This window comes from Gopherus flavomarginatus, chromosome 2 (genome assembly GCF_025201925.1).
Source record: "Gopherus flavomarginatus isolate rGopFla2 chromosome 2, rGopFla2.mat.asm, whole genome shotgun sequence".
NCBI lineage: Eukaryota > Metazoa > Chordata > Testudines > Testudinidae > Gopherus > Gopherus flavomarginatus.
The window spans coordinates 50,146,378-50,170,637 of NC_066618.1; the positions used below are offsets into that span (position 1 = coordinate 50,146,378).

The 24,260-nt window shown below is 43.8% G+C and overlaps 2 protein-coding genes across 2 annotated transcripts in view; one reads left to right on the forward strand and one right to left on the reverse strand.

Moving 5' to 3' along the window:
- Positions 1-18,027, reverse strand: part of LOC127045558 (serum paraoxonase/arylesterase 2-like) — a 152,700-nt gene extending 134,673 nt beyond the window's left edge. The window contains exons 1-2 of the mRNA XM_050941742.1: positions 17,847-18,027; positions 17,208-17,276 (exon numbers count right to left, since the gene is read on the reverse strand). The gene's annotated coding sequence lies outside the window, so the exon portion shown is untranslated. The remainder of the gene's footprint in view (positions 1-17,207; positions 17,277-17,846) is intronic.
- Positions 1-20,336, forward strand: part of ASB4 (ankyrin repeat and SOCS box containing 4) — a 46,983-nt gene extending 26,647 nt beyond the window's left edge. Inside the window, exon 5 of the mRNA XM_050941736.1 lies at positions 20,165-20,336. Within this exon, the coding sequence (XP_050797693.1) occupies positions 20,165-20,182 (18 nt within the window). The 3' untranslated portion in view covers positions 20,183-20,336. The remainder of the gene's footprint in view (positions 1-20,164) is intronic.
- The last annotated feature ends 3,924 nt before the right edge of the window (positions 20,337-24,260 follow it).

Sequence of the window (24,260 nt, forward strand, 5' to 3'; positions counted from 1 at the left end):
ACAGGGAGCACAGCGGGATCAGGCTGATTATAATGATAGGAATTTGCAAGCTGTTAAAAACACCGAAGAACACCAGTATCCCAGAACAGCCGGATGATACACTTGGACTGCATTTTTTGTTTTAAGGGAGCCCAACAATAAATGAACCTAGTTATTTGTTAACTTGAGAAATTCCAGCATTTCTTTTTGCTATCTTCTTCTTTCCTCCCACATGGTTAATGGAAACCCCCAAGTGAGACACCTGGTGGGTACCTGGAATTGGTTCATTATTTATTTAGCTGAGAAGATACACTTATTGTTGATTCTAACTGACTGCAAGTCCCTGGCCCTTGCAAACTATCAAACAACTCCCAGAATTTTTTTTATATACTTTTAAAAATTGGATGGCTTTGGATTGGTGGTACTAGGAGATAAAGCCTGCCCCTTTTAGGTGGTGAGTTCAAATCCAGTCATGGTCAATAATGACAAAAAGTTATTTTCAGGGCTCTTTGAGATTTATGTAAAATCAGTTGCTTTTTTTCTGCCATGTTCCCAGCAAAGAGGTATCCACATTACAATAGTCTCCACCACACAACCTAACTATATCTAAAGATGGAATGGGCCTGGTGATAGAACTAGCTGCTGCATTTCTAGGATGTGGCTACATCCATCAGGAATTGGATGTCATCACAAATTCATTTGCAACAGGCCACTCATGGTAACAATTTTCCGTCATCGTTATTATTGAGAGCTGCATGTTAAGAATTGCACACCGGAAGCCATTTGCATTGTGTAACAACAGCAACTTCATTGAACGAACTAATATATAGACAATGTTGCACGTTCCAATGGGCCAACAGCCATAAGGTCCATCTAGCCCAGTATCCTGTCTTCCAACGGAGGCCTGTGCCAGATGCTTCAGAGGGAATGAACAGAATAAATAATCAAGTGATCCATCCCCTGTCACCAATTCCCTGTCTCTGGCAAACAGAGGCTAGGGACACCATTCCTGCCCATCCTGGCTAATAACCTTTGATGGACCTATCCTCCATGGATTTGTCTAGTTCTTTTTTGAACCCTGTTATGGTTTTGGCCTTCACAACATCCTCTGGCAAAGAGTTCCAGAGATTGACTGTGCATTGTATGAAGAAATACTTCCTTTTGTTTGTTTTAAACCCGCTGCCTATTAATTTCATTTGGTGACCCCTAGTTCTTGTGTTATGAGAAGGAGTAAATAACACTTCATTATTTATGTTCTCCACACCAGTCATGATCTGATGGACCACAATCATATTCCTCCTTACTCGTCTCTTTTCCAAGCTGAAAAGTCCCAGTCTTATTAATCTCTCCTCATATGGAAGCTGTTCCATATCTCTAATCATTTTAGTTGTTTTTTTCTGAACCGTTTCCAGCATTCTTTCTATTAATGATCTACATATATATGGACATTTCCTTTTCAGAGCACTTTTATAACATCTATTGACTCAGGCCCTGCTTTTCTACTGACTGCGAGCAGACAACTGGACCTAGAGCCCCATTTACTTAACCACATGATACATGTCAGTAGAGCAGGGGTTCTCTTAGGTCAAAGTCAGTCTAGCTGTATTCTGTACTGTGTGTTTCTCTAAAGTCTTTATTTTAAAGTCTTAGCTGATCAGCACTTAGATCCTGTGGAGATGACCTTGAGCTAGATAATTGGGTCAGCAATATAGCACTTTTAAGCAGCATTATGGATCGCATTGCTGGCGTAGTGCCAGCCGTGACACCTTCCCATGAGCAGAAGCCAGAGACTGCAAAGCACCAGCAGGAATCCTGGAAAGGGATCCTCTAGGCAGCCAAATAGAAACCTTTGGTAAATCCCTGCTAATTCTCTTGACTATCCAGCCACAAATTTCTTCAAAGCCTTTGCAGTTCATCCTTGAAGCAGGCTATTCATCCCTCATGAAGCTCCGTGATGTCACTGGTCTAAAATGAACAAATATAGAAGGTTGAATTCTCCACTGATTCCCATGGTATGCAGCACCATTGACTTCAGTGGGATTGTTCAGAGTCTATGCAAGCAGATGTTTCAGCCCCGATTGAGTAGATTTCCCCTCTTCACATAAAGTTCCTCTTTGTGAGGATGGAGGGATGCTTGTGTGCACTTTTTTCCTGCTGCTGCTCAGGAGGACAACAGGGCTGGGGTACATTGTGTAACTAAGCAATTTACATGAAGAAAATATCTGACTCCATGTCACTGATTTCTCATCTAAGTTGAAACCACCAAGCCAGATCCCCAGCTTGTCTACTGCTTGGCCAGCAGGGAAGCACTGTAGAGAGTGTGCTGGAAGATAAAAGATTGAGTGGTGATGTTTAACATGAAACTTTTTAGCTTCAGATTTTGATTTTCTGCCATCATCTATTTTGTTAGTGCTCAGTTGAGAATCCAGCTGGTGGTTAAATGTCTGCTGGAGGAATTGTATTTTAAGGAGGGACTTGGAAGAAAGGATGAAGTCCTGGCTTTCCAGGTCAGGGAACAGGTCTTGCCCCATACTTCTACCACACATTTAGGCACAGGCAACTGGAGACTTGAATAGGAAACTAATTTTCTTTTTGCCTTGAACATCAATGCTGGGGCAACTGACTTCACCCTTCCACACTTGCTTAGATGAGATAATCAGTTCTCCTGCTTTCCTGTGCTAGAATGGTCTAGCCAGCCACAGGTTTTGTTGAAACCTCAAGTTAACTGGTCTGAGGAGGAACTTATGCTGATCTCAAAAGACAGCAATGTTTAGCTTTTCTGGAGTTGTGCGGCAGGCACACACCTAAAACATTAGGAGATCTTTGGCTCTTATGTGGTAGGATAGCTGGCAGAGGCTTGACTTTAAGTTGTATGGCAGAGTTAGCTCAACTGAAATTATCTCAGCAGCCCAGCACAGGTATATTTTAAGCATTTGCTTTGCCACCATTATTTCAAATCATGTAAAGACTTTTGACAAGAGATTTTGCTTGAGGGACCAAGCGTTTGTAAATTAAACACATACCACATCAGCCTCTAAAATGGGATGAGAGATTGAAACAGTCCCATTTATGATGGCTTTGTGTGGCATACACGATTGGTAGAGCTCTGCCAAATCAGAGAGACACTAGCCTTTCAACATGTTGCAGGGTCTGCAAGGCCCCTGGTGGGACACTGCTGCTTTTTTGAAGTGTTGCAAAGTGCAGACAGTCTGGGCACAGCAGTATTTCCATTTACTTTCAATCTATGGAAGTGGATTCTCCCTGGACTCACTAGAGTTTGCTCTACAGCTAAATAACAGAACAGAATGTGCTATTACCAGAGCAGCTGAAGCCTGGCTAGAGTCTGACACCTTAACCTCTCTGAGAATTATATTAAGGTGCTGGATAGATCTACTGCCGTCTCTATTTGTAGAACCGCAGGGATTTCTGGTACAGACAAGTGGGTCACAAAAGAATCCTGTATACAGTAAATGTCAGACTAAATTGGCTAGCTGCTCAGAAATGTGTTTGTGACTATTTCCGAATGCAACTCAAGCTTTGTACCAATCAGAGGGTTTCAATGACCTGTTTGATTTTAATACATTGTTAACGTTGTAACAACATACATTTTTTGTGTTGCTCCTTACACTATAGGGGCAGTGTATTCAGTGCTGCTGAATTAGAAATAACAGCTTTTAAAACGAGGACAGGAGTGTATGTTATGGTGTTAATACCACTGATGAACTTCCATGCGCTCTGTTTAAAGCTAGAACTAACTGGGGGTGTTGATATGAGCCCTTTGCTAGGTGCTTGAATACTGATCCAGTTGAACCCTTGTGACAATGTAACTGACATGGGTTAGATTATTTGCATTTCTATTACTATCAATTTAGATTATTTTAACAATAAAATACCTTAAAATAGGAAGCTACATTATCTGAAAATATCAGTAAAGAAAATCTCACTTTTTTTTTTTTTTTAGTTTATTTGAATCCAGGTGTATTTGACTGAGAAAGATTTTCTGTACCAATTCCATCAGATCTCTCAACTGGTGAAATCAGACACACAATGGGGAAAAGACAAAACTGTAAATATGCAGCTCCTATAATTTTAGCAGCAACGATCAGGGACAGAAGAATAGCAACTTTCAGAAATTTACTTTAGTAATAACATTATAAATTACATCACACCTTTTTTTCCATGAGAGTGCCACAGCACCCCGTAACCTATATGCATGCAGGTCGCACTTCACACATTACAGAAATCCAGCCCCTCCAGGTGCAGGGCAGCACCCAGGCAGACAACAGTACAGCAACTGGGGAAAGATTAAATAGTGGCCAAGGAGAGCAGGGCAAATTCCTTCTCTAACAAAAAGTACCATAAGACTTTCAACCTCCATGCAGAGCAGAACTGACCTTGGTTTTTAAGGTATTATCTGTGAGATGCACTTGCATTAAACTCTATTGAGTTAAATGTATCTAAGAGGGATGAGTCAACCCAGGCATGTTTCAAACCTGTTGTTTCCTGGAGTTTGAGGGGCAAGCTGAACACTGTGGTAAATGTGTACAACCCCAGTGAAGTCAAGGGAGTTGTGCCTGCTTATGTCAGTGGTGTATTAGATCCTAGGTATTTTGAATCTAGAAATGGGCTCACACATAACTGTGGGTCCCATCAACTTTGAACTGTGAATTGTTTGAAATCTGGACTCTAATTTGTGGTTTGGGCCCATCTCTGTGTTAGACCAGCCTTGCCATAGCTCTCCTGCCATGCTTTAACACAGAATGGTTCTTTCCTTCCTTCCTTCCTTCCTTCCTTCCTTCCTCTCACCCTCCATGGTTTAAAGCCCTTTTGTTCTTGCTGCACTGGTGAGAGTTTATACCAGTTTAAAATCATCTGTAATTTAGATTTCCTTCAATAAATTATGCAACCACGCGCACACATGCTCAATATGCAAACATAATCCAAGACTATCGCCTATAAACTAATCAAGCTACTTTTACAGGTTGAAAAGGAAGTAGGCAATAAATAACTATATTTATTTCTGTTTTTAAATATGTGGGAGGTGCTCAAATACTACATTCCTGGTGGCCACATAAATACATAGATAGACACATAGGATTAGATCATATTCATATTAGATTAGATTAACACAAAATGGAATACTGTATGTACTGTAATATCCATCAAGGCTTATAGGTTTTTGGTGCAATCAGGCTTGTAGCATTAGTGACCTGGAAGATGCACAGCATTCCATTCTGCTAGGTAGTTATATACATAATTCAGTTGCCTTCATTGTTACTCCCCCTCTCCTTTCTATTTTAGAGTCGAAATTAACTGGGTGGTTTAACAAATCAGTATTTATATATCTATATGTATAATTATATATAGAGATATAAATATATACACACAACATTATATATACACAATAATATTATAGATATAGTATTATAGATTGTATTATATATATAATAACAAGATTTTCCATAAAAGGTGCCTAGACTAAGGGTTTACCCCAAAATGTAAGTGTGCAACTCACACTGAAATCAACAGGCCAGGGCCTCACCACAGATACACTGATATAAACATGGAATAAAGTTATTGATATCAATGGAGTTGCACAAGAGTCACATCTATGTAGCTGAGAACTAAATATGTCCCACTGGTATCACTGAGATTGTACATGTAGAAACAGAGAGAGAATTTGGTTCTTGGACTGGAAGGGCAAAATATTTGTTTTATATAAGGAGCCACCATGAAGTTTGTGGAAGGGATTTCTCTATGGAGTTCCCATATGTCAGGTCAAAGTAAATTCTTGAATTAATTAAGAAAATAAAAATTGCCTCATGCATTATTCCCCTTTTTTTCCCCTATTTATTGTTGGAAGTCAGCTATAACAATGTTGGTATATTATTTCTATTTTCTTTTCTGAATGTATTATAAGGTACGACAGTTATGAGTTCAGCCTAAATAGATATCTATCACTCGGTAGGTCCTTTTATTTTGTATCCTTTAATATTATCAGTGTGTTAGATCTATTAATTGTATCAAAGGACAGAAAAATGACCAAAGCCTTACACAGTCAGCAAGGCTGTACTGGTTTCCATGCATTGTCACATACTATTTGAGATATTGTAAAGTTGAAAAAACAATGGTTAATTTGTTTTAAGTGTAAATGAATTTGATCAACTGTGTTCACAACAAAATAGGGAAACTCCAAGTTTCCAAGGATTTGATTTGTTAGCGCGTGTTTGGACAGAAGAGGGCAGCACACAATGACTTCTAAGTGATGCACCTGATTCTGTTAGCGTTTGGAGTCACATAGCAGTAGACTCCTTTGCCAATATGTACACACGTGTAATGGAAACAGACAGAAAGGTAATTATTGTAAAATGCTGTTTCTCTATCTTTTTCCAGTCTGAGTGCTCAGAGCATTTAATACAGGTTTGTGAAGTGCATGGAATAGCAAAATGCCACAAGGGGCTAATTTTATGATTTATTACTAATCGTTTTTTCTAAAAGTGAAGAACTGATAGACCTGGATTGAGCCACATATGGTGCAAACTATGATCCACATCTCTGATGATTCACTTTACTCCCAACCTTCACTGCTATTCCACTACTGGACCTTTTCTGAGCAAACATTGTCAATAAGGCAAAGCTGGTGGTTTAAACCATTGTATTACCCTACACACACCCCTTCAATCATCCTGCTTTTGATCAAGTCCATGTTTGTTTTTATTGTATTTGGCTTTTCTTACCACTAACCAACAGTAATTCATTTTACTCAGTGGGTTGTCAAATGTCCTTCACTTCTCCCATTCACGTAGCTCCACTACTCATCCTTGATCCTCTTGCCCTCAGCCCAATGGCACAGTTGTCTTTGTCCGTGCTTCCTCTCTGAAGGCCGCGGTTCGCCGCTCCAAGCCAGTGTGGGCTACGGGAAGTGCCTTGAGCTGAGGAATGTGCTGGCCGCCCTTCCCGCAGCCCCCATTGGCCTGGAGCCAGTGGGAGCCACAAATCGGCCGAATCTGCGGATGCGGCAGGTAAACAAACTGGCCCGGACCATCAAGGGCTTTCCCTGAACAAGCGGCGGACCGGCTTTGAGAAGCACTGTTGTAGTTGGATTGTAAGCTTTTTGGGGAAGCTCTTGACTGTAAATTCTCCCCATTTATCCCCAATCCCCTTCCTGAACATGTTCCCTCTGGCCCCACACTGGGTCCTGGTCCCAGTCTCCTTGGCAAGCAGTCCCGGTCTTTCCCTGGTTCCTTGTCCCTCTCACACTCAGACCAAATTCCTCTGCTGCCAACTCCCAGTCCCAATCTCCTCATCCCACTGTGTTCCCTGTGCCCCACTCCTATCCCTGGTTCTTATCCCCTTTGTATTCAAGTCAGGCAGCTTCCTCTCCTATGCTGCCTGAGCACCAGTAGGGAGAGCATTGTGAACACAAGAGAGACAGTCTCCCTGCTCAGTACCATGGCAACCCAAGCAGCAATTGGAGGGAAATTCCTGCTCAGCCCTGGGTTGGAGCATGCTCAGTGCAGATGGAATCATCGGAGAATTTAGCTGCCAAACTCTGATGAGTCTCTACTGAGCATACACAAACTGAGATTTTTCAAAGGCTTATAACTTGGTCAAATATCAGCATTTTTTCACTGGAATAGCCAAAGGCTCATCCTAACAAGAGGATGACCCACCTGTCAAATTTCAAGTCCCTACTCCAAAGCACAGAGGCAGTAGAGCTTCTCAATAAAATGGTTGTAAGAATTTATTTAACATGGACAAAAAGCTTCGATGTTTTCTCCTAATGTCATTCTCATAAATAGCTGGACCATTTTAGTTGAAACAAACAAATAAAACCCAAAAGCCCTCAGCCTGAGGTTCTCACAGGGCATGGAAAACTTCAGTCCCAACAGTTGAAGTTTGGCAAAGTTAAAAGAAATGGAAAACAGGGTCTTAGAATGGGAAATATCAGGTGACCTTAACTTTAAGTAGTGCTCCTAGCTCCACCTATAACTACAAAGTTGCAGTATAAACGTGAATTTATCATCCCACCCCAGTGCTTCTCAAAGTCTGTGCTTGCGAGTCTATTGCTTCTTAGAGGTGCCCAAAGGGTGGTGTGTAATTGTCCCAGGTCACTGGGTTGGGACTCGAGACAGTTTTGTGTTGTATTGTTGAAAAGGAACCCCTAGATACTGGACCCGGCCCTACTGTTCCACCTCCCACCTTTGCTGGTTTAGCTATAGTCCTGTTTACATTTTATCCAATTACTATCCTCTTGTCCCTAACACATCCTCTTTAGACCTTGTGTAATGGCCAGTATCCTTCTGAGTGAAGAGGACGTGGATAAGGACTCCTTTTGAAGTCAATCAGTCTAGCTAAAGGGACTGCTAGGAGTTCATCGACTAGAGGCATTATTGTTGAGTGACACTAAGCACTCATCCTCCTCACAGATCATGAGACAGGCCTCTTACATCTGCAGCCCTCTCAGCTCCTACCATCCTGAGGAGTGAGAGACTAGAGCCAAGGATCAAACACACTATCATAACCTTAGTCCCAGATTTGGACCTTAGCGTCCAAAATATGGGGGTTAGCATGAAAAAACCTCCAAGCTTAGTTACCAGCTTGGACCTGGTACCTGCTGCCACCACCCAAAAAATTAGAGTGTTTTGGGCACTCTGGTCCCCCTGAAAAACCTTCCCTGGGACCCCAAGATCCAAATCCCTTGAGTCTCACAACAAAGGGAAATAATCCTTTTTCCCTTCCCCCCTCCAGGTGCTCCTGGAGAGATACACAGACACAAGCTCTGTGAATCCAAACAGAGTGAATCTCCCTCTCTGTTCCCAATCCTGGAAACAAAAAGTACTTTCCTATTCCCCCAGAGGGAATGCAAAATCAGGCTAGCAATCCAACACACAGATCTCCCCTGATTTCTTCCTCCCACCAATTCCCTGGTGAGTACAGACTCAATTTCCCTGAAGTAAAGAAAAACTCCAACAGGTCTTAAAAGAAAGCTTTATATAAAAAGAAAGAAAAATACATATAAATGGTCTCTGTATTAAGATGATACAATACAGGGTCAATTGCTTAAAAGAATATTGAATAAACAGCCTTATTCAAAAAGAATACAAATTAAAGCACTCCAGCACTTATATTCATGCAAATACCAAAGAAAAGAAACCATATAACTTACTATCTGATCTCTTTGTCCTTACACTTAGAAACAGAAGACTAGAAAGTAGAAACTGCTTCTCCAAAGCTCAGAGAAAGCAGGCAGACAGACAAAGACTCAGACACAAACTTCCCTCCACCCAAAGTTGAAAAAATCCGGTTTCCTGATTGGTCCTCTGGTCAGGTGCTTCAGGTGAAAGAGACATTAACCCTTAGCTATCTGTTTATGACATGCCCCCCAAATTGCAGACAGTGGGGAAGCTCACTGGCGGCGATTTCCTTCTAGAACATTAAAATAAACAGATTAATACAACACATACACCTTTACATATACTCCTAAGTATATAACTAACAGACTTCTACATTTTAAGAACACTTTTTAACTACTGAATTCTGGGAAACTCTCACGGGAGAGTGCATCAGCTACTTTGTTAGAAGCTCCTGTGATGTGTTGAATTTCAAAATCAAAATCTTGGAGAGCTAAACTCCAACGAAGAAGTTTCTTGTTGTTCCCCTTGGCAGTATGAAGCCACTTTAGTGCAGCATGGTCAGTTTGTAGTTGGAACCGCCGTCCCCAAACATATGGGCGTAGCTTTTCCAGGGCGTACACAATGGCATAGCATTCCTTTTCACTGACTGACCAGTGACTTTCCCTCTCAGACAGTTTCTTGCTGAGAAACACGACAGGATGGAAGTTGTGATCTGTTGCTTCTTGCATGAGCACTGCTCCTATACCATGCTCAGATGCATCTGTGGTTACTAGGAATGGTTTGTCAAAATCCGGGGCCCTGAGCACAGGGTCAGACATGAGCGTTGCCTTAAGTTGGGTAAAGGCCTTTTGACACTCATCAGTCCACTTAACTGCATTTGGCTGGGTCTTTTTGGTCAGGTCGGTCAGTGGGGCAGCGATTTGGCTGTAGTGTGGTACAAATCGCCTGTAGTATCCGGCCAAGCCTAAGAAGGATTGGACCTGCTTCTTGGACCGTGGGACAGGCCACTTTTGGATAGCATCCACCTTGGCCTGTAGGGGGTTTATGGTTCCTCGACCCACCTGGTGCCCCAGGTAAGTCACTCTGTTTTGGCCTATTTGACACTTTTTGGCCTTAACAGTTAGTCCTGCCTGCCTGATGCGCTCAAAGACCTTTTCCAGGTGTAGTAGGTGTTCGGGCCAGGAGTCTGAAAAAATGGCCACATCATCGAGGTAGGCAACTGCAAATTCTCCCAGTCCAGCTAGTAGACCATCTACCAGCCTCTGGAAGGTGGCGGGTGCATTTCGAAGGCCGAAAGGAAGGACATTGAATTCATACACCCCCGCATGGGTGACGAATGCTGACCTCTCCTTGGCAGGTTCATCTAGCGGTACTTGCCAGTACCCCTTGGTTAAGTCTATTGTAGAGATGAACTGGGCACGTCCCAACTTCTCCAATAGCTCATCAGTGCGTGGCATTGGATAGTTGTCCGGATGAGTTACCGCATTTAGCTTACGGTAGTCCACGCAAAAGCGTATTTCCCCATCTGGTTTGGGTACCAGAACCACTGGAGATGCCCATGCACTGGTAGATGAGCGGATTATACCCATCTGTAGCATGTTCTGGATCTCCCGTTCTATAGCAGCTTGGGCATGAGGAGACACTCGGTAGGGTGGGGTTCTGATTGGGTGAGCATTACCTGTATCAATGGAGTGGTATGCCCGTTCAGTCCGTCCTGGGGTGGCTGAGAACAATGGGGCGAAGCTAGTGCACAGCTCCTTGATTTGTTGCCGCTGCAGACGTTCCAGGGTGGTTGAGAGGTTCACCTCTTCCACGCCACCGTCTTTTTTCCCGTTGTAGTAGACACCGTCAGGCCACTCAGCATCATCTCCCTGGACTGTAAACTGACAAACCTGTAAGTCTCTGGAATAGAAAGGCTTGAGAGAATTAACATGGTACACTTTAGGCTTTAGTGAGGAATTGGGAAATGCTATGAGGTAGTTTACAGCTCCCAGGCGCTCTTGGACCGTGAATGGCCCTTCCCATGATGCTTCCATCTTATGGGCCTGTTGCGCCTTCAAGACCATAACCTGGTCTCCTACCTTGAAGGACCGATCTCTGGCATGTCTGTCATACCAGGCCTTTTGCTCTTCTTGAGCATCCTTTAGGTTCTCTCTAGCAAGGGCTAAAGAGTGTCGGAGGGTGCTTTGTAGGTTGCTTACAAAGTCCAGAATGTTAGTTCCTGGAGAAGGCGTAAACCCCTCCCATTGCTGCTTCACCAACTGTAATGGCCCCTTAACCTCGTGACCATACACAATTTCAAATGGTGAAAACCCTAAACTGGGATGTGGTACAGCCCTGTAGGCAAACAGCAACTGCTGCAACACTAGGTCCCAATTATTGGAGAATTCGTTGATGAATTTTCGTATCATGGTCCCCAAAGTTCCATTGAACCTTTCCACCAGGCCATTGGTTTGATGGTGGTATGGGGTGGCAACCAAGTGATTCACCCCATGAGTTTCCCACAGTTTTTCCATGGTCCCTGCCAGGAAATTAGTCCCTGAATCCGTAAGGATGTCGCAGGGCCAACCTACCCTGGCAAAGATGTCTGTTAAGGCCAGGCACACAGTGTTAGCCCTGGTGTTGCCTAGAGCTACTGCTTCTGGCCATCGGGTAGCAAAGTCCACTAAAGTCAGTACGTACTGCTTTCCTCTGAGCGTCTTTTTTGGGAAAGGGCCCAGAATATCCACAGCTACTCGCTGAAATGGGACCTCAATTATGGGGAGTGGCTGGAGAGGGGCCTTGACCTGGTCTTGAGGCTTTCCCACTCTTTGGCATACCTCACAAGACCGGACATACTTGGCAACGTCCTTGCCCATCCCCTCCCAGTGGAAGGACTTCCCCAACCGGTCTTTGGTTCTGTTCACCCCAGCATGGCCACTGGGATGATCATGGGCTAAGCTTAAGAGCTTCCCCCGGTACTTAGTTGGAACCACCAACTGTTTTTGCGGCTGCCATTCTTCCCGGTGTCCACCAGAAAGAATTTCCTTGTATAAAAGTCCTTGGTCTATAACAAACCGGGATCGATTTGAAGAGCTGAGAGGCAGTGGGGTGCTCCGTGCCGCCGCCCAAGCTTTCTGAAGGCTGTCATCCGCTTCCTGCTCAGTCTGGAACTGTTCCCTTGAGGCTGGGGTCACCAGTTCTTCCTCAGACTGTGGACTTGGGCTTGGTCCCTCTGGAAGCGATGTAGGTGATGGGGTTGTTTCCGTTGCTGGTGAACCGCTCTCCGCTGGTGCACCTGAGGGTACTTCAGGCTCTGGCTGAGCCTTTTGGGTATGGCTGTCTTTTGCTTCTGCCAGTTTTGGCTCGCTGGCGCCCTCTGGCGTTGAGTTTGAAGATGGGGTTGCACTTGCTGGTGCTGGTTGCTGTTCCAGTTCCGGGCCTGGGACTGGAGGTGCTGTGGCTGTTTCAGTGGTTGGCATGGAATCCGGGTCCACTACCTCTGTCTGGGTCTCTGGTAACACAGACGGGGCCTCTGTGGATGGCTCAGGAACAGGAATGGGTCTGGAAGCTTGCCTGGTTTGGCTACGTGTAACCATTCCCACTCTCTTGGCCTGCCTCACCTGGTTGGCCAAGTCTTCCCTCAGTAGCATGGGGATAGGATAATTGTCATAGACTGCAAAAGTCCACATTCCTGACCAGCCTTTGTACTGGACAGGCAGTTGAGCTGTAGGCAAGTCTACAGCTTGTGACATGAAGGGGTAAATTGTAACTTTGGCCTTTGGGTTGATGAATTTTGGGTCAACGAAGGATTGGTGGATAGCTGACACTTGTGCCCCCGTGTCTCTCCACGCAGTAACCTTCTTTCCGCCCACTCTCAAATTTTCCCTTCGCTCCAAGGGTATTTGAGAGGCATCCGGGCCTGGGGATCTTTGGTGTGATGGTGGTGTAATGAATTGCACTCGCATGGTGTTCTTGGGACAGTTGGCCTTGATATGTCCCAGTTCATTACACTTAAAGCATCTTCCATCTGATGGGTCACTGGGCCGAAGTGAGTTACTGGAGACTGGTGAGGTGGAAAAGTAGGGCGTCTGTGGCTTGACTTGGGTTGTATGTGGGGTCTTTGGCTGTCCTCGGTTGTAGGGTTTATGGTCTGTGTGCCCCCTGGGGTAATCGTTCCCCTTGACAGTAGCTTTCTTGCTTTCTGCCAGTTCCATCCATTTGGCTCCAATCTCCCCCGCCTCAGCGATATCTTTGGGATTTCCATCTTGTATGTACCGTGTGATGTCTTCAGGAACACCATCCAAGAACTGCTCCATTTGTATGAGGAGGTGCAGTTCTTCCAAGGTTTGAATGTTGTTTCCTGTTATCCAGGCCTCATAGTTTTTTGCAATGTAGTAGGCGTGTTTGGGAAATGACACCTCTGGTTTCCACTTTTGGGTTCTGAAGCGCCGACGGGCATGATCTGGGGTTATCCCCATCCTGTATCTGGCCTTGGTTTGAAAAAGTTTATAGTCATTCATTTGCTGCTTAGGCATTTCAGCTGCCACCTCTGCTAAAGGTCCACTGAACTGTGACCTCAATTCTACCATGTACTGGTCTTCGGGAATGCTGTACCCAAGACAGGCTCTTTCAAAATTTTCCAAGAAGGCCTCGGTGTCATCCCCGGCCTTGTAGGTGGGAAATTTCCTGTGCTGTGGAGCAATATTTGGCGCCAGGTTGTTAGGGTTGGCTGGCACAGGCAGCCCAGCTTTTGCCAACTCCAGTTCATGTTTTCTCTGTTTTTCCTTCTCTTCATTCTCTTTTTGTTGTTTTTCCATTTCTCGGCGGTGGGCCAACTCTTCTTCTTCTTGTTTCCTTCGGTGGGCGAACACTTCTTCTTCTAGTTTTCTTTTGTGTGCTGCCTGTTTGATTTGTTCTTCTCTTTCTTTCATCTCCATCTCTTTTTGTTTTATTTCCAGTTGTCGCCTGTGTTCAGCTTCTTTGATTTGTTCTTCGGCCTCAATTTTTGCCTTAGAAGTCATGGTTCCTGTTTTCTTGTGTTGGGGTGCCCTCCGGTGTTTATCTTCTGAACTGCAGGTTCTCTGTTGCCTCCTGAAGTCTGCCTAGCAACAGTGCCTTTAGCTAATTTTCAATGTTAAGTAAACCTGAAAAACCACTTTATTTGCATTCATATAGTGCTCGTAATGACTCTCAATGGGAGTGCTATTGCATGACAAAAGACCCTTAACAGTCTGGTAATGGCTTCTTGCTTAACATGCAAGCCACAAACTGCCAGAGAGAGCAGAAAAAAAAAATTCTCTCTGGTTCCCTTTTAAAACCAACTGTTTCTCTCTGCTAAAAAGCCCTTAGCAGAGAAAAGAAAAATATAATATTCCTACTGGCTTCTGGATCCTGTCTAGATCCCACCCGCTGCTACACCATATCATAACCTTAGTCCCAGATTTGGACGTTAGTGTCCAAAATATGGGGGTTAGCATGAAAAACCTCCAAGCTTAGTTACCAGCTTGGACCTGGTCCCTGCTGCCACCACCCAAAAAATTAGAGTGTTTTGGGGCACTCTGGTCCCCCTGAAAAACCTTCCCTGGGACCCCAAGATCCAAATCCCTTGAGTCTCACAACAAAGGGAAATAATCCTTTTTCCCTTCCCCCCTCCAGGTGCTCCTGGAGAGATACACAGACACAAGCTCTGTGAATCCAAACAGAGTGAATCTCCCTCTCTGTTCCCAATCCTGGAAACAAAAAGTACTTTCCTATTCCCCCAGAGGGAATGCAAAATCAGGCTAGCAATCCAACACACAGATCTCCCCTGATTTCTTCCTCCCACCAATTCCCTGGTGAGTACAGACTCAATTTCCCTGAAGTAAAGAAAAACTCCAACAGGTCTTAAAAGAAAGCTTTATATAAAAAGAAAGAAAAATACATATAAATGGTCTCTGTATTAAGATGATACAATACAGGGTCAATTGCTTAAAAGAATATTGAATAAACAGCCTTATTCAAAAAGAATACAAATTAAAGCACTCCAGCACTTATATTCATGTAAATACCAAAGAAAAGAAACCATATAACTTACTATCTGATCTCTTTGTCCTTACACTTAGAAACAGAAGACTAGAAAGTAGAAACTGCTTCTCCAAAGCTCAGAGAAAGCAGGCAGACAGACAAAGACTCAGACACAAACTTCCCTCCACCCAAAGTTGAAAAAATCCGGTTTCCTGATTGGTCCTCTGGTCAGGTGCTTCAGGTGAAAGAGACATTAACCCTTAGCTATCTGTTTATGACACACACATTTCCCACCTGTGGTCACTGAGCCCAGGTCTCCATAGTAGGTGGAAAGAAATTCTTCTTGCCAGTAGCGTGTACTGGACACACAGGTGCAGCTTTATTTAAAGTGCAAAAGTCACAAGTGGATGGCCCAGAATAGTTAAAGCTCTTGCGGTTGTAACCCTTCTGCCAGGTGGAGCCGGCAGCCACATGGGCCGGGTTCAGTATCTAGGGATTTCTTTTCAACAATACAACACAAAACCGTCTCGAGCCTTGACCCAGTGACCTGGGACAATTATATACCACCCTCTGGGCACCTCTAAGAGGCAATAGACTCGCAAACACATACTTTGAGTGTAGCAAAACCTTTTAATAAAAGGAGGGAATTAACTCAGCATTAATTTGGGAAAACACCACAATTAGGGCTCATAAACAAAAAAATGAGCAAAAGACCCACCCCCCAAGTAAGTTGGGCAGTGTCCTTTTCCCCTCAGGGTCTTAAGTCCAGCAACCCAAAAGTCTCTTTAACGTGCCCATCCCTTCGCTGTACCCCACTCACAGTTGCTGTCCTTGGCCAGTGCAGCCCCAGAGTTCAGAGGTTCATCTGCAGAGTTCACCTCCCACCTTATGTGGAAGGCGGGGGGAAGCACTTTACACGCTGCACAGCTCAGGTGCTCGTTGCCCCAACAGCCAGTTGCCACACCTCTGCAGGGCTCATCTCTGGCCCACTCCACAGCTTCTCTGCTGGCCGCTTGTCATGCCACTCTACCAGCCACCCTGCTGGCCACTTGCCATACCTCTCCCCAAGCTGCCTGGTTAGACACTCATCAAGATGTCTTCAGGACCCTCCCCACACTTAATACAGCTCTCAATTATTTCAGCTGTTAGTAGTGGAGCCTTCCTGCTGGGGCACACTAGACAGTCTCTTGCAATAGAGACACTGTCCCAAACAAGATTTAATACTTAGACCTAGATATCAGCAATGTTAGCTCTGCAGCATGTAACAAAACTCTAAATTAGGTAGGTGTGTACATACAACCTATCTCAACTCATTGGGCTTTGGAACCCACTTCCCCTGCCTAGTGAGTGCTCTTCAGCTGAGGGTGAGTCCCTCCATTGGGTTATGCCAGGTACAGTTCTGCTGCCCTCAGTTCACACAACAAGGATAACACCCCTTTATTACTCCTGCCCCAATAACAAGGAGACTGGGGATTGAACACAAGCCACAAGTGATCATTTGGGCAAGAAATCCAATTATGCTGAGCACCTAGGCAGGGTGGGTGTGTCCATGCAAACGAGATCAGCTTCCAAAGTCTTTTCCCACAGTTCACCACTAGATGTCAGGAGAGAGCTCATCCAAACTCTGCTTACACAGTTACACAATAATCAATGAGTTCCTTAAATGGCAGGCTGCATGGCAGGATTTTTTTTTTCTTTTTGGACAAAGGAAATAAATGGATGTTTAACCCTTCTGCCAGGTGGAATTAGCAGCAAAAAAGGCTGGATTCAATATCTAGGGGTTTTCTCCTAACAATACAAAACAGAACCAGCTTGGCTCCCACCCCGAATGCCTCAAAGGCAGTACTTCCCCACTCGCAAGCACTTCGTCTGTGTATAACAAAAGAAAAAAATTATTAAAAGAGAAAGATAATCCAGTATTAAGTTGGGAAAACATCACAACCATGATTCAAAAGCATGCAACCATACGCAACCAACCCCCATACCCCCTGCAGTACATTGGGCAATGTCATTTGCCTCAGTTTCCTACCTTGTGGTGTGAAAGTGCAACAAACGAATGTCCCTTTAACATGCCACTCCCTTTCCCCTCTACTGCAGCCTACTCACAGTTGGTTGTCCTTAGTCAATGAAGAGTCCGAGTTCAGAGGTGCATCCACATGGGTCCAACTACCATCCCTGAAAAAGGCACATGTAGGGGGCATTGGTCAATACCTTTGCTGCTGCTGCCACCGGCTTATTAATACTGCCACTGTTATTTCTACCATCTCTAGCCACTCATTGCTACTGTCCTCTCCACTGCTGCTCATATCTGCCACTGGCCACTCACTGCCACTTCTGTGATATCATGTTCTGAGGTTCTCCCTATTAGCCTATCTTTTTGAAATTTCACTGGGTAGCAGAGAACCTCTATGCTTCTGCCTCTTTGTTGTCTTTCAGTACAACACTCTCCTATACCAGGTCTAAAGCATAGTCCCTAAATCTCAGCACCAGTAATCACTGAACAGAAACAAGGACTCTCAACTGAGTTAAAAGAGCTCTTGTCTTTAAACACCATAGAGAAAGCCTCAAATAGTATCTGGAACTCTTTAGACAGAGACCACACCACTCCTTTTGAGTAGGATTTGGCATTCCTACATCCTGCTCAGCAAGTTAGGTTCAAGTTAGAATGCCACCCTTAATCAGGGCATACTAAGCACAGTTCTGCTGCCTTTTACTCATACAATAAGGATAACAACATTTAATTACCCCTGCACTCAATATGAAAGTGAATTGCAACTGATAACCTGCCAAAATTGATCACTTTGGCAAAGCAGGTCTGTCTGCTGAACACCTAGGCAAGTCAGGTGTGTCTATATAAATACAATCTGCTCCTGAAGTCTTTTCCCCCAATGCATCACTCGGGAGAGCTCATTCAGACCCTGTTTTCAGATGTTTTCCATTACGTACTGATCTGTGTATCAGCAACAATCAGAATAAATAGCTCCTAGAAAAAGCAAGCTGGATTCATAGTGACTTGGATTTGAACTTTGAAGCAGTTCCTGAAATAGGCTCAGGGTGGTGAGGAGTGACACAGAATGACTAATCCTCCCACATTCTGGCTTGTCTCACATAAACATGTTTTTAAGTTCTCGGTACAGCTGGCATAGGAACACACTGTACTTTGTTTCACCCCCAAAGTTGGAAGAATGTAAGAACAATGCCAGCTGTTGTTTTCCAGCTGGGTGTCTAAGGATGCACATTTATCAAGCACAATTCTACGAAAGATGACGGCATGCTGTAAGCAAGAGAAAACACCAGAGTGGTCAGCAGCTAGCAATGGAACAACAACCCTGTGTTATTTCAATGTTTGTGATCACTTATACCTTATTTACAGCATTGTTTTGTTTCCTTTTATCCAACGCTGGCTGCATTTCCTAAAACTAGCCCATTCATTTCAAAGTGTCTGGAGATAAACAGACTATGGGAGGCAGGCTTAACTTTTTAGGCTTGCAGCCTCAAACAGCTGGAATCATCTTCCTGCTTCATTGAAACGGTCTGGCACATTTTTAAGATTTTAGCAAACTCTTAATTCTTTATTTTAAAAAAGCCTTGCCTGTCAGAAATGAATGGAAGCTGTGACCAATCACTGTTGTCTGCTGATACAAGGCCCAATCCTCTTGTCTCCACGTGCAGGCAAAACTCTTCCTGCTTCTGGACAGAAGGGTCTGACCTTTAGATGGAAATGTTTTGCAGAGTCGTGCTTACCCCACAGAGTTGGGCTCCAGATCTGGACTGAACCTTTCTCAAAGTTGAGGGTTGTTTCATGCTCCGTGGTTGGTTTAATTTATTATAGAACTAAAGGCTAGTCAAGAAGTTCAGTCCCAGATCTGAACTCTCCTCCTTTGGATTTTTCCTCAAGACCCACATCTGTCACAAGGCCTGTAAAACATGAGCCAGTTATTAGTGATTAGGTTGAGGGGCATAAAAGGATAGCTTGCACTTACTTTATAATATTTTCAAATGCGACTGTGTATGCATGGATAAACATGTTTCTATATAATATAATATATAATATGTTTATAATATGTAAATATGTTTCTATATAACATACAGTATATCTAAACATATTTCACTGTACCTCTCTTTCCTCCATCTATGTCACTAGAATGTAAGCTCCTTGGGAAGGGATTGTGCCATCTTATATGTTAGTGCAGCGTCTGGTACAATGACACCTCAGTCCTGATTAGATGATAATGTAAAGTAAGACCTGGACTACACTAGAAAATTAGGTCAGTTTAGCTACATCGGTCAGGGGTGTGAAAAATCTACACCCTTGAATGGTGTTGTTAAAATGACCTAAGCTGGGTGTAGACAGTGATAGGTTGACAGAAGACTTCCTCTGTCAACCTAGCTACTGCCTCCCGGGAGGTGGATTACCTGTGCTGATGGGAGACGCCCTCCAGTCGGCATAAGTAGTGTCTACATTGAAGTGTTATGGTGCCTCATCTGCAGCTGTGCCTCTGTAGTGTTTTAAGTGTAGACAAGCCCTAAATGTTAACTAATGACTGTTGTCTCCTTGGAACCTTCCAAAAATGCATATATTCTCTCAGTCTCAAAGAGCTACCCTGGACCAAAGCCCATTGAAATCAATGGGAGTCTTTCCATTGACGTCAGTGGGCATTGGATAAAGCCCTAAAAAACTAGCTAATAATTATCACTGCTCTATTATTTTTATCATACATTTCTTAATATAGCAGTCACACTTTACATTAAGGTTCCATTTCTAATAGTTCATAAAGGGTTAATAAATTATTACTGTATGCTATAAGCACATTACAGGCATGAGTAATGTGTGTTACATGTGATTATAAGCACAGCAGCAATAGGTGTTATAAGTTGTGGTTATATGCAATTTATTGATTTTATAAAATCTGATAACAATTGGGTAACCATTTATTAAAACATCTATTAACCTCTTTATAAATGGAACCTCGCTATACAGTGTGACCAATATATCTTTACTCTATTAGCAGGAGTTTCTCTGTAAGAATACGTGATTTTGCTAACAAAGACATTTGTTTTAGCCTTTCCTGGGCAGGTAGCTTTGTCTGAGTGTCCTGTCTGAACACATGAAATGAAGATATGCCCCTCTGAAGGACTAAGCTGTTCATGAAAAATCTATTGTCTCCTCACAATAGATGCTGCAGTTCTTGTAAAGAAATAGGAGTCTCTGCAATCCCTTTATGCTCTGTCTGACTGCGATGGTGGTAAATAAAGATTTAAACTCAAGACGCACTCTCTCTCCTGAACATCAATTCTCTGGGGTGGAGAATAAACATCTACTGTAGAGCAGAGGAGGTGGCAAGGACAACTCTCTGGATAAGGGCAGAGAACAGACCCTATGGCCATCCCTGAATACTAATATCTATAATATAATTTCCTAAGTCTATCTGAAACAATTTCTGATCCCCCAGTGAATAATTTTGCTGTTTCCCAGATGCCTTGGCATGGATGGTGTCATTCAATGACAGGCAGCACACTCGAGTTATGTAGTACAGTCTCGGATCGTTTGCTGAAGTGAATTGATAATCCAATGATCTTGAAAAACCATATCTCAGATGTCACACTCTTACCACTCAGTTAGATAGGATATGCTCTTAATGTATATAGGACAGTACCAGTGGTGGGAAGAGGAATGAGTAGAGGGACAAAGAGGAAAGACAGAACTCATGGAGTGATTTTTGTGCATTTCAGTGTATGATGTGGCATTCCAGTGTGCAAAGCTCCAGATGTACTGGGTCAGATATTCACAATTAAGCATGCATAATTGTACATGTCTAGGGACTGATGTAAAGCTTCTTGAAATCAATGGATGGACCCCCAGTGACTTCAATGGACTTTGGATCAAGCCTCTGATGAATACATGAAATCTCTAGTATGTGCGCTGCTCAGGTATTGTGCACATGCCTGGCCAACCATGTTCCTAGCTGCCAATGTACATGTGAATGTACCTGCTAGTGCCTGCAGTGGTATAAGCCACCCTAAAACAGGAGAGGCAGGCTGGGCCAGGTCAGCCCTTCTGTGTCAACCTGCAGAGTTGACCAGTGGTGCAGGGTAGTACATGTTGCACCATCATCCCAAGGGTGTTTCATTGTGGCTATGCTACCCATGAGTTCTGACAGGCATTGTCTCCCCACACTGCCTCCCAGAGTTCCCTGTGAGGTAATGAGGCTCTTAACCATCCCCAAAGTAAACCAGTGCACTCATGGTACAATCTGTGCCATAATTCTCTCTTTAAGCATGGGATCGTCTTTCAGTTAAAAACTACCTTCTCATAGCACATTGCTGCCTGTGCTGCATGTCACACATCCTTGCTGACTGAGCCAGAGAAAGGCCATTCCTTTTATTACTCTTATCATAACCTTAGTCCCAGATTTGGACCTTAGCGTCCAAAATATGGGGGTTAGCATGAAAACCTCCAAGCTTAGTTACCAGCTTGGACCTGGTACTTGCTGCCACCACCCAAAAAATTAGAGTGTTTTGGGGCACTCTGGTCCCTCTGAAAAAACCTTCCCTGGGGACCCCAAGACCCAAATCCCTTGAGTCTCACAACCAAGGGAAATAATCCTTTTTCCCTTCCCCCCTCCAGGTGCTCCTGGAGAAATACACAGACACAAGCTCTGTGAAACTACACAGAGTGACTCCCCCTCTCTGTTTCCAGTCCTGGAAACAAAAAGTACTTTCCTATTCCCCCAGAGGGAATGCAAAATCAGGCTAGCAAATCCAACACACAGATCTCCCCGATTTCTTCCTCCCACCAATTCCCTGGTGAGTACAGACTCAATTTCCCTGAAGTAAAGAAAAACTCCAACCGGTCTTAAAAGAAAGCTTTATATAAAAAGAAAGAAAAATACATACAAATGGGCTCTCTGTATTAAGATGATACAATACAGGGTCAATTGCTTAAAAGACTATTGAATAAACAGCCTTATTCAAAAAGAATACAAATCAAAGCACTCCAGCACTTATATTCATGCAAATACCAAAGAAAAGAAACCATATAACTTACTATCTGATCTCTTTGTCCTTACACTTAGAAACAGAAGACTAGAAAGTAGAAACTACTTCTCCAAAGCTCAGAGAAAGCAGGCAGACAGACAAAAGACTCAGACACTCAATTCCCTCCACCCAAAGTTGAAAAAATCCGGTTTCCTGATTGGTCCTCTGGTCAGGTGCTTCAGGTGAAAGAGACATTAACCCTTAGCTATCTGTTTATGACAACTCTGTTTATAGGCTCAGGTATTTTAAAGAACAGCCAGTAGTACTGGGACTGTATCTCTGATAGAAAAGGCATAATCACAATCATAAACATTCACTTTGGGGCATAACTGGGCCTCAGATGGCCCAGGGTTTAATTCCTGGTTCTGCAAGTGGCCTGCTGGGTGACCTTCAGCAAGTCACTTAAAATTGCTCTGTGCCTCAGTTTTTCTGTCTGTAAAATGGGGATAATGATACTGCCTTCCTTGTTAAAGCAATTTGAGATCTATGGATGAAAAATGCTACAGGAAAGCTAGGTATTATTATCATTAATTAAAATTCCAAAGGAGCAGTTTGTCATCCCTGATTTCCCTGTGTCGCTAATGACATTTCAAATAATTTTAAATGATTTGTTTTCAAGCTCTCTGCTCACCCTGCATTACCCACCCATCACAATGGGGCACAATCTTGTCATAAATTAAAGCCCCTGAGCTGCTTTAACTTATGAACCTTCCCCATCCAGCTACCAATGGGATGCTCTGTAGTGCAGAGTGCTCTGGTCACTCCCCCCCTCCCATTTCTGATATGCTCTCATTCATTTCTCTGTGCCAAAGATTAAAGGTTGAGGACATAGCATATACCTTGACTTTAGCAAAGCTTTTGATACGGTCTCCCACAGTTTTCTTGCCAGCAAGTTAAAGAAGTATAGATTGGATGAATGAACTATAAGGTGGATAGAAAGCTGGCTAGATTGTTGGGCTCAATATGTAGTGATCAACGGCTCGATGTCTAGTTGGCAGCTGGTATCGAGCGGCGTGCTCCAGGGATCAGTCCTGGGGCCAATTTTGTTCAATATCTTCATTAATGATCTGGATGATGGAATGGATTGCACCCTCAGCAAGTTCATGGATGACACTGGGAGGAGTGGTAGATATGCTGGAGGGTAGGGATAGTGTCCAGAGTGACCTAGACAAAAGAAATCTGTTGAGGTTCAACAAGGGCAAGTGCAGAGTCCTGCACTTAGGACGGAAGAATCCCATGCACTGCTACAGGCTGGGGACCAACTAGCTAAGCGGCAGTTCTGGAAAAAAGGACCTGGGGATTACAGTGGATGAGAAGCTGGATATGAGTCAGCAGTGTGTCCTTGTTGCCAAGAAGGCTAATGGCATATTGGGCTGCATTAGTAGGAACACTGCCAGCAGATGAGGGAAGTGATTATTCCTCTCTATTTGGCATTGGTGAGGCCACCTGGAGTATTGTGTCCAGGTTTGGGCCCCCCACTACAGAAAGGATGTGGACAAATTGGAGAGAGTCCAGAGGAGGGCAATGGAAATGATTAGGAGGCTGGGGCACATGACTTATGAGGAGACGCTGAGGGAACTGGGATTATTTAGTCTGCAGAAGAGAAGAATGAGGGGGGATTTGATAGCTGCTTTCAACTACCTGAAGGAGGGGTTCCAAAGAGTATGGGACTAGACTGTTCTCAGTGGCGGCAGAAGACAGAACAAGGAGGAATGGTCTCAAGTTGCAGTAGGGGAGGTCTAGGTTGGATATTAGGAAACACTATTTCACTAGGAGGGTGGTGAAGCACTGGACTGGGTTACCTATGAAGGTGGTGGAATCTCCATTCTTAGAGGTTTTTAAGGTCATGCTTGATGAAGCCTTGGCTGGGATGATTAGTTGGGGTTGGTCCTGCTTTGAGCAGGGGATTGGACTCGATGACATCCTGAAGTCTCTTCCAACCCTAATCTTCTATGATAGTTCTTTGGGCACTGTTTTGGTTCATATTATAAGCCACCAGAATGGCATAAAGGGACCTTAGTGAGGGATGGATTTTGCCCCATTGTGGAGATTTTCCCTGCAAAATGCATATATTTGCAGAAATCAATTGCACTGTTTTGGACAGTTTGCCTCACCACTTAA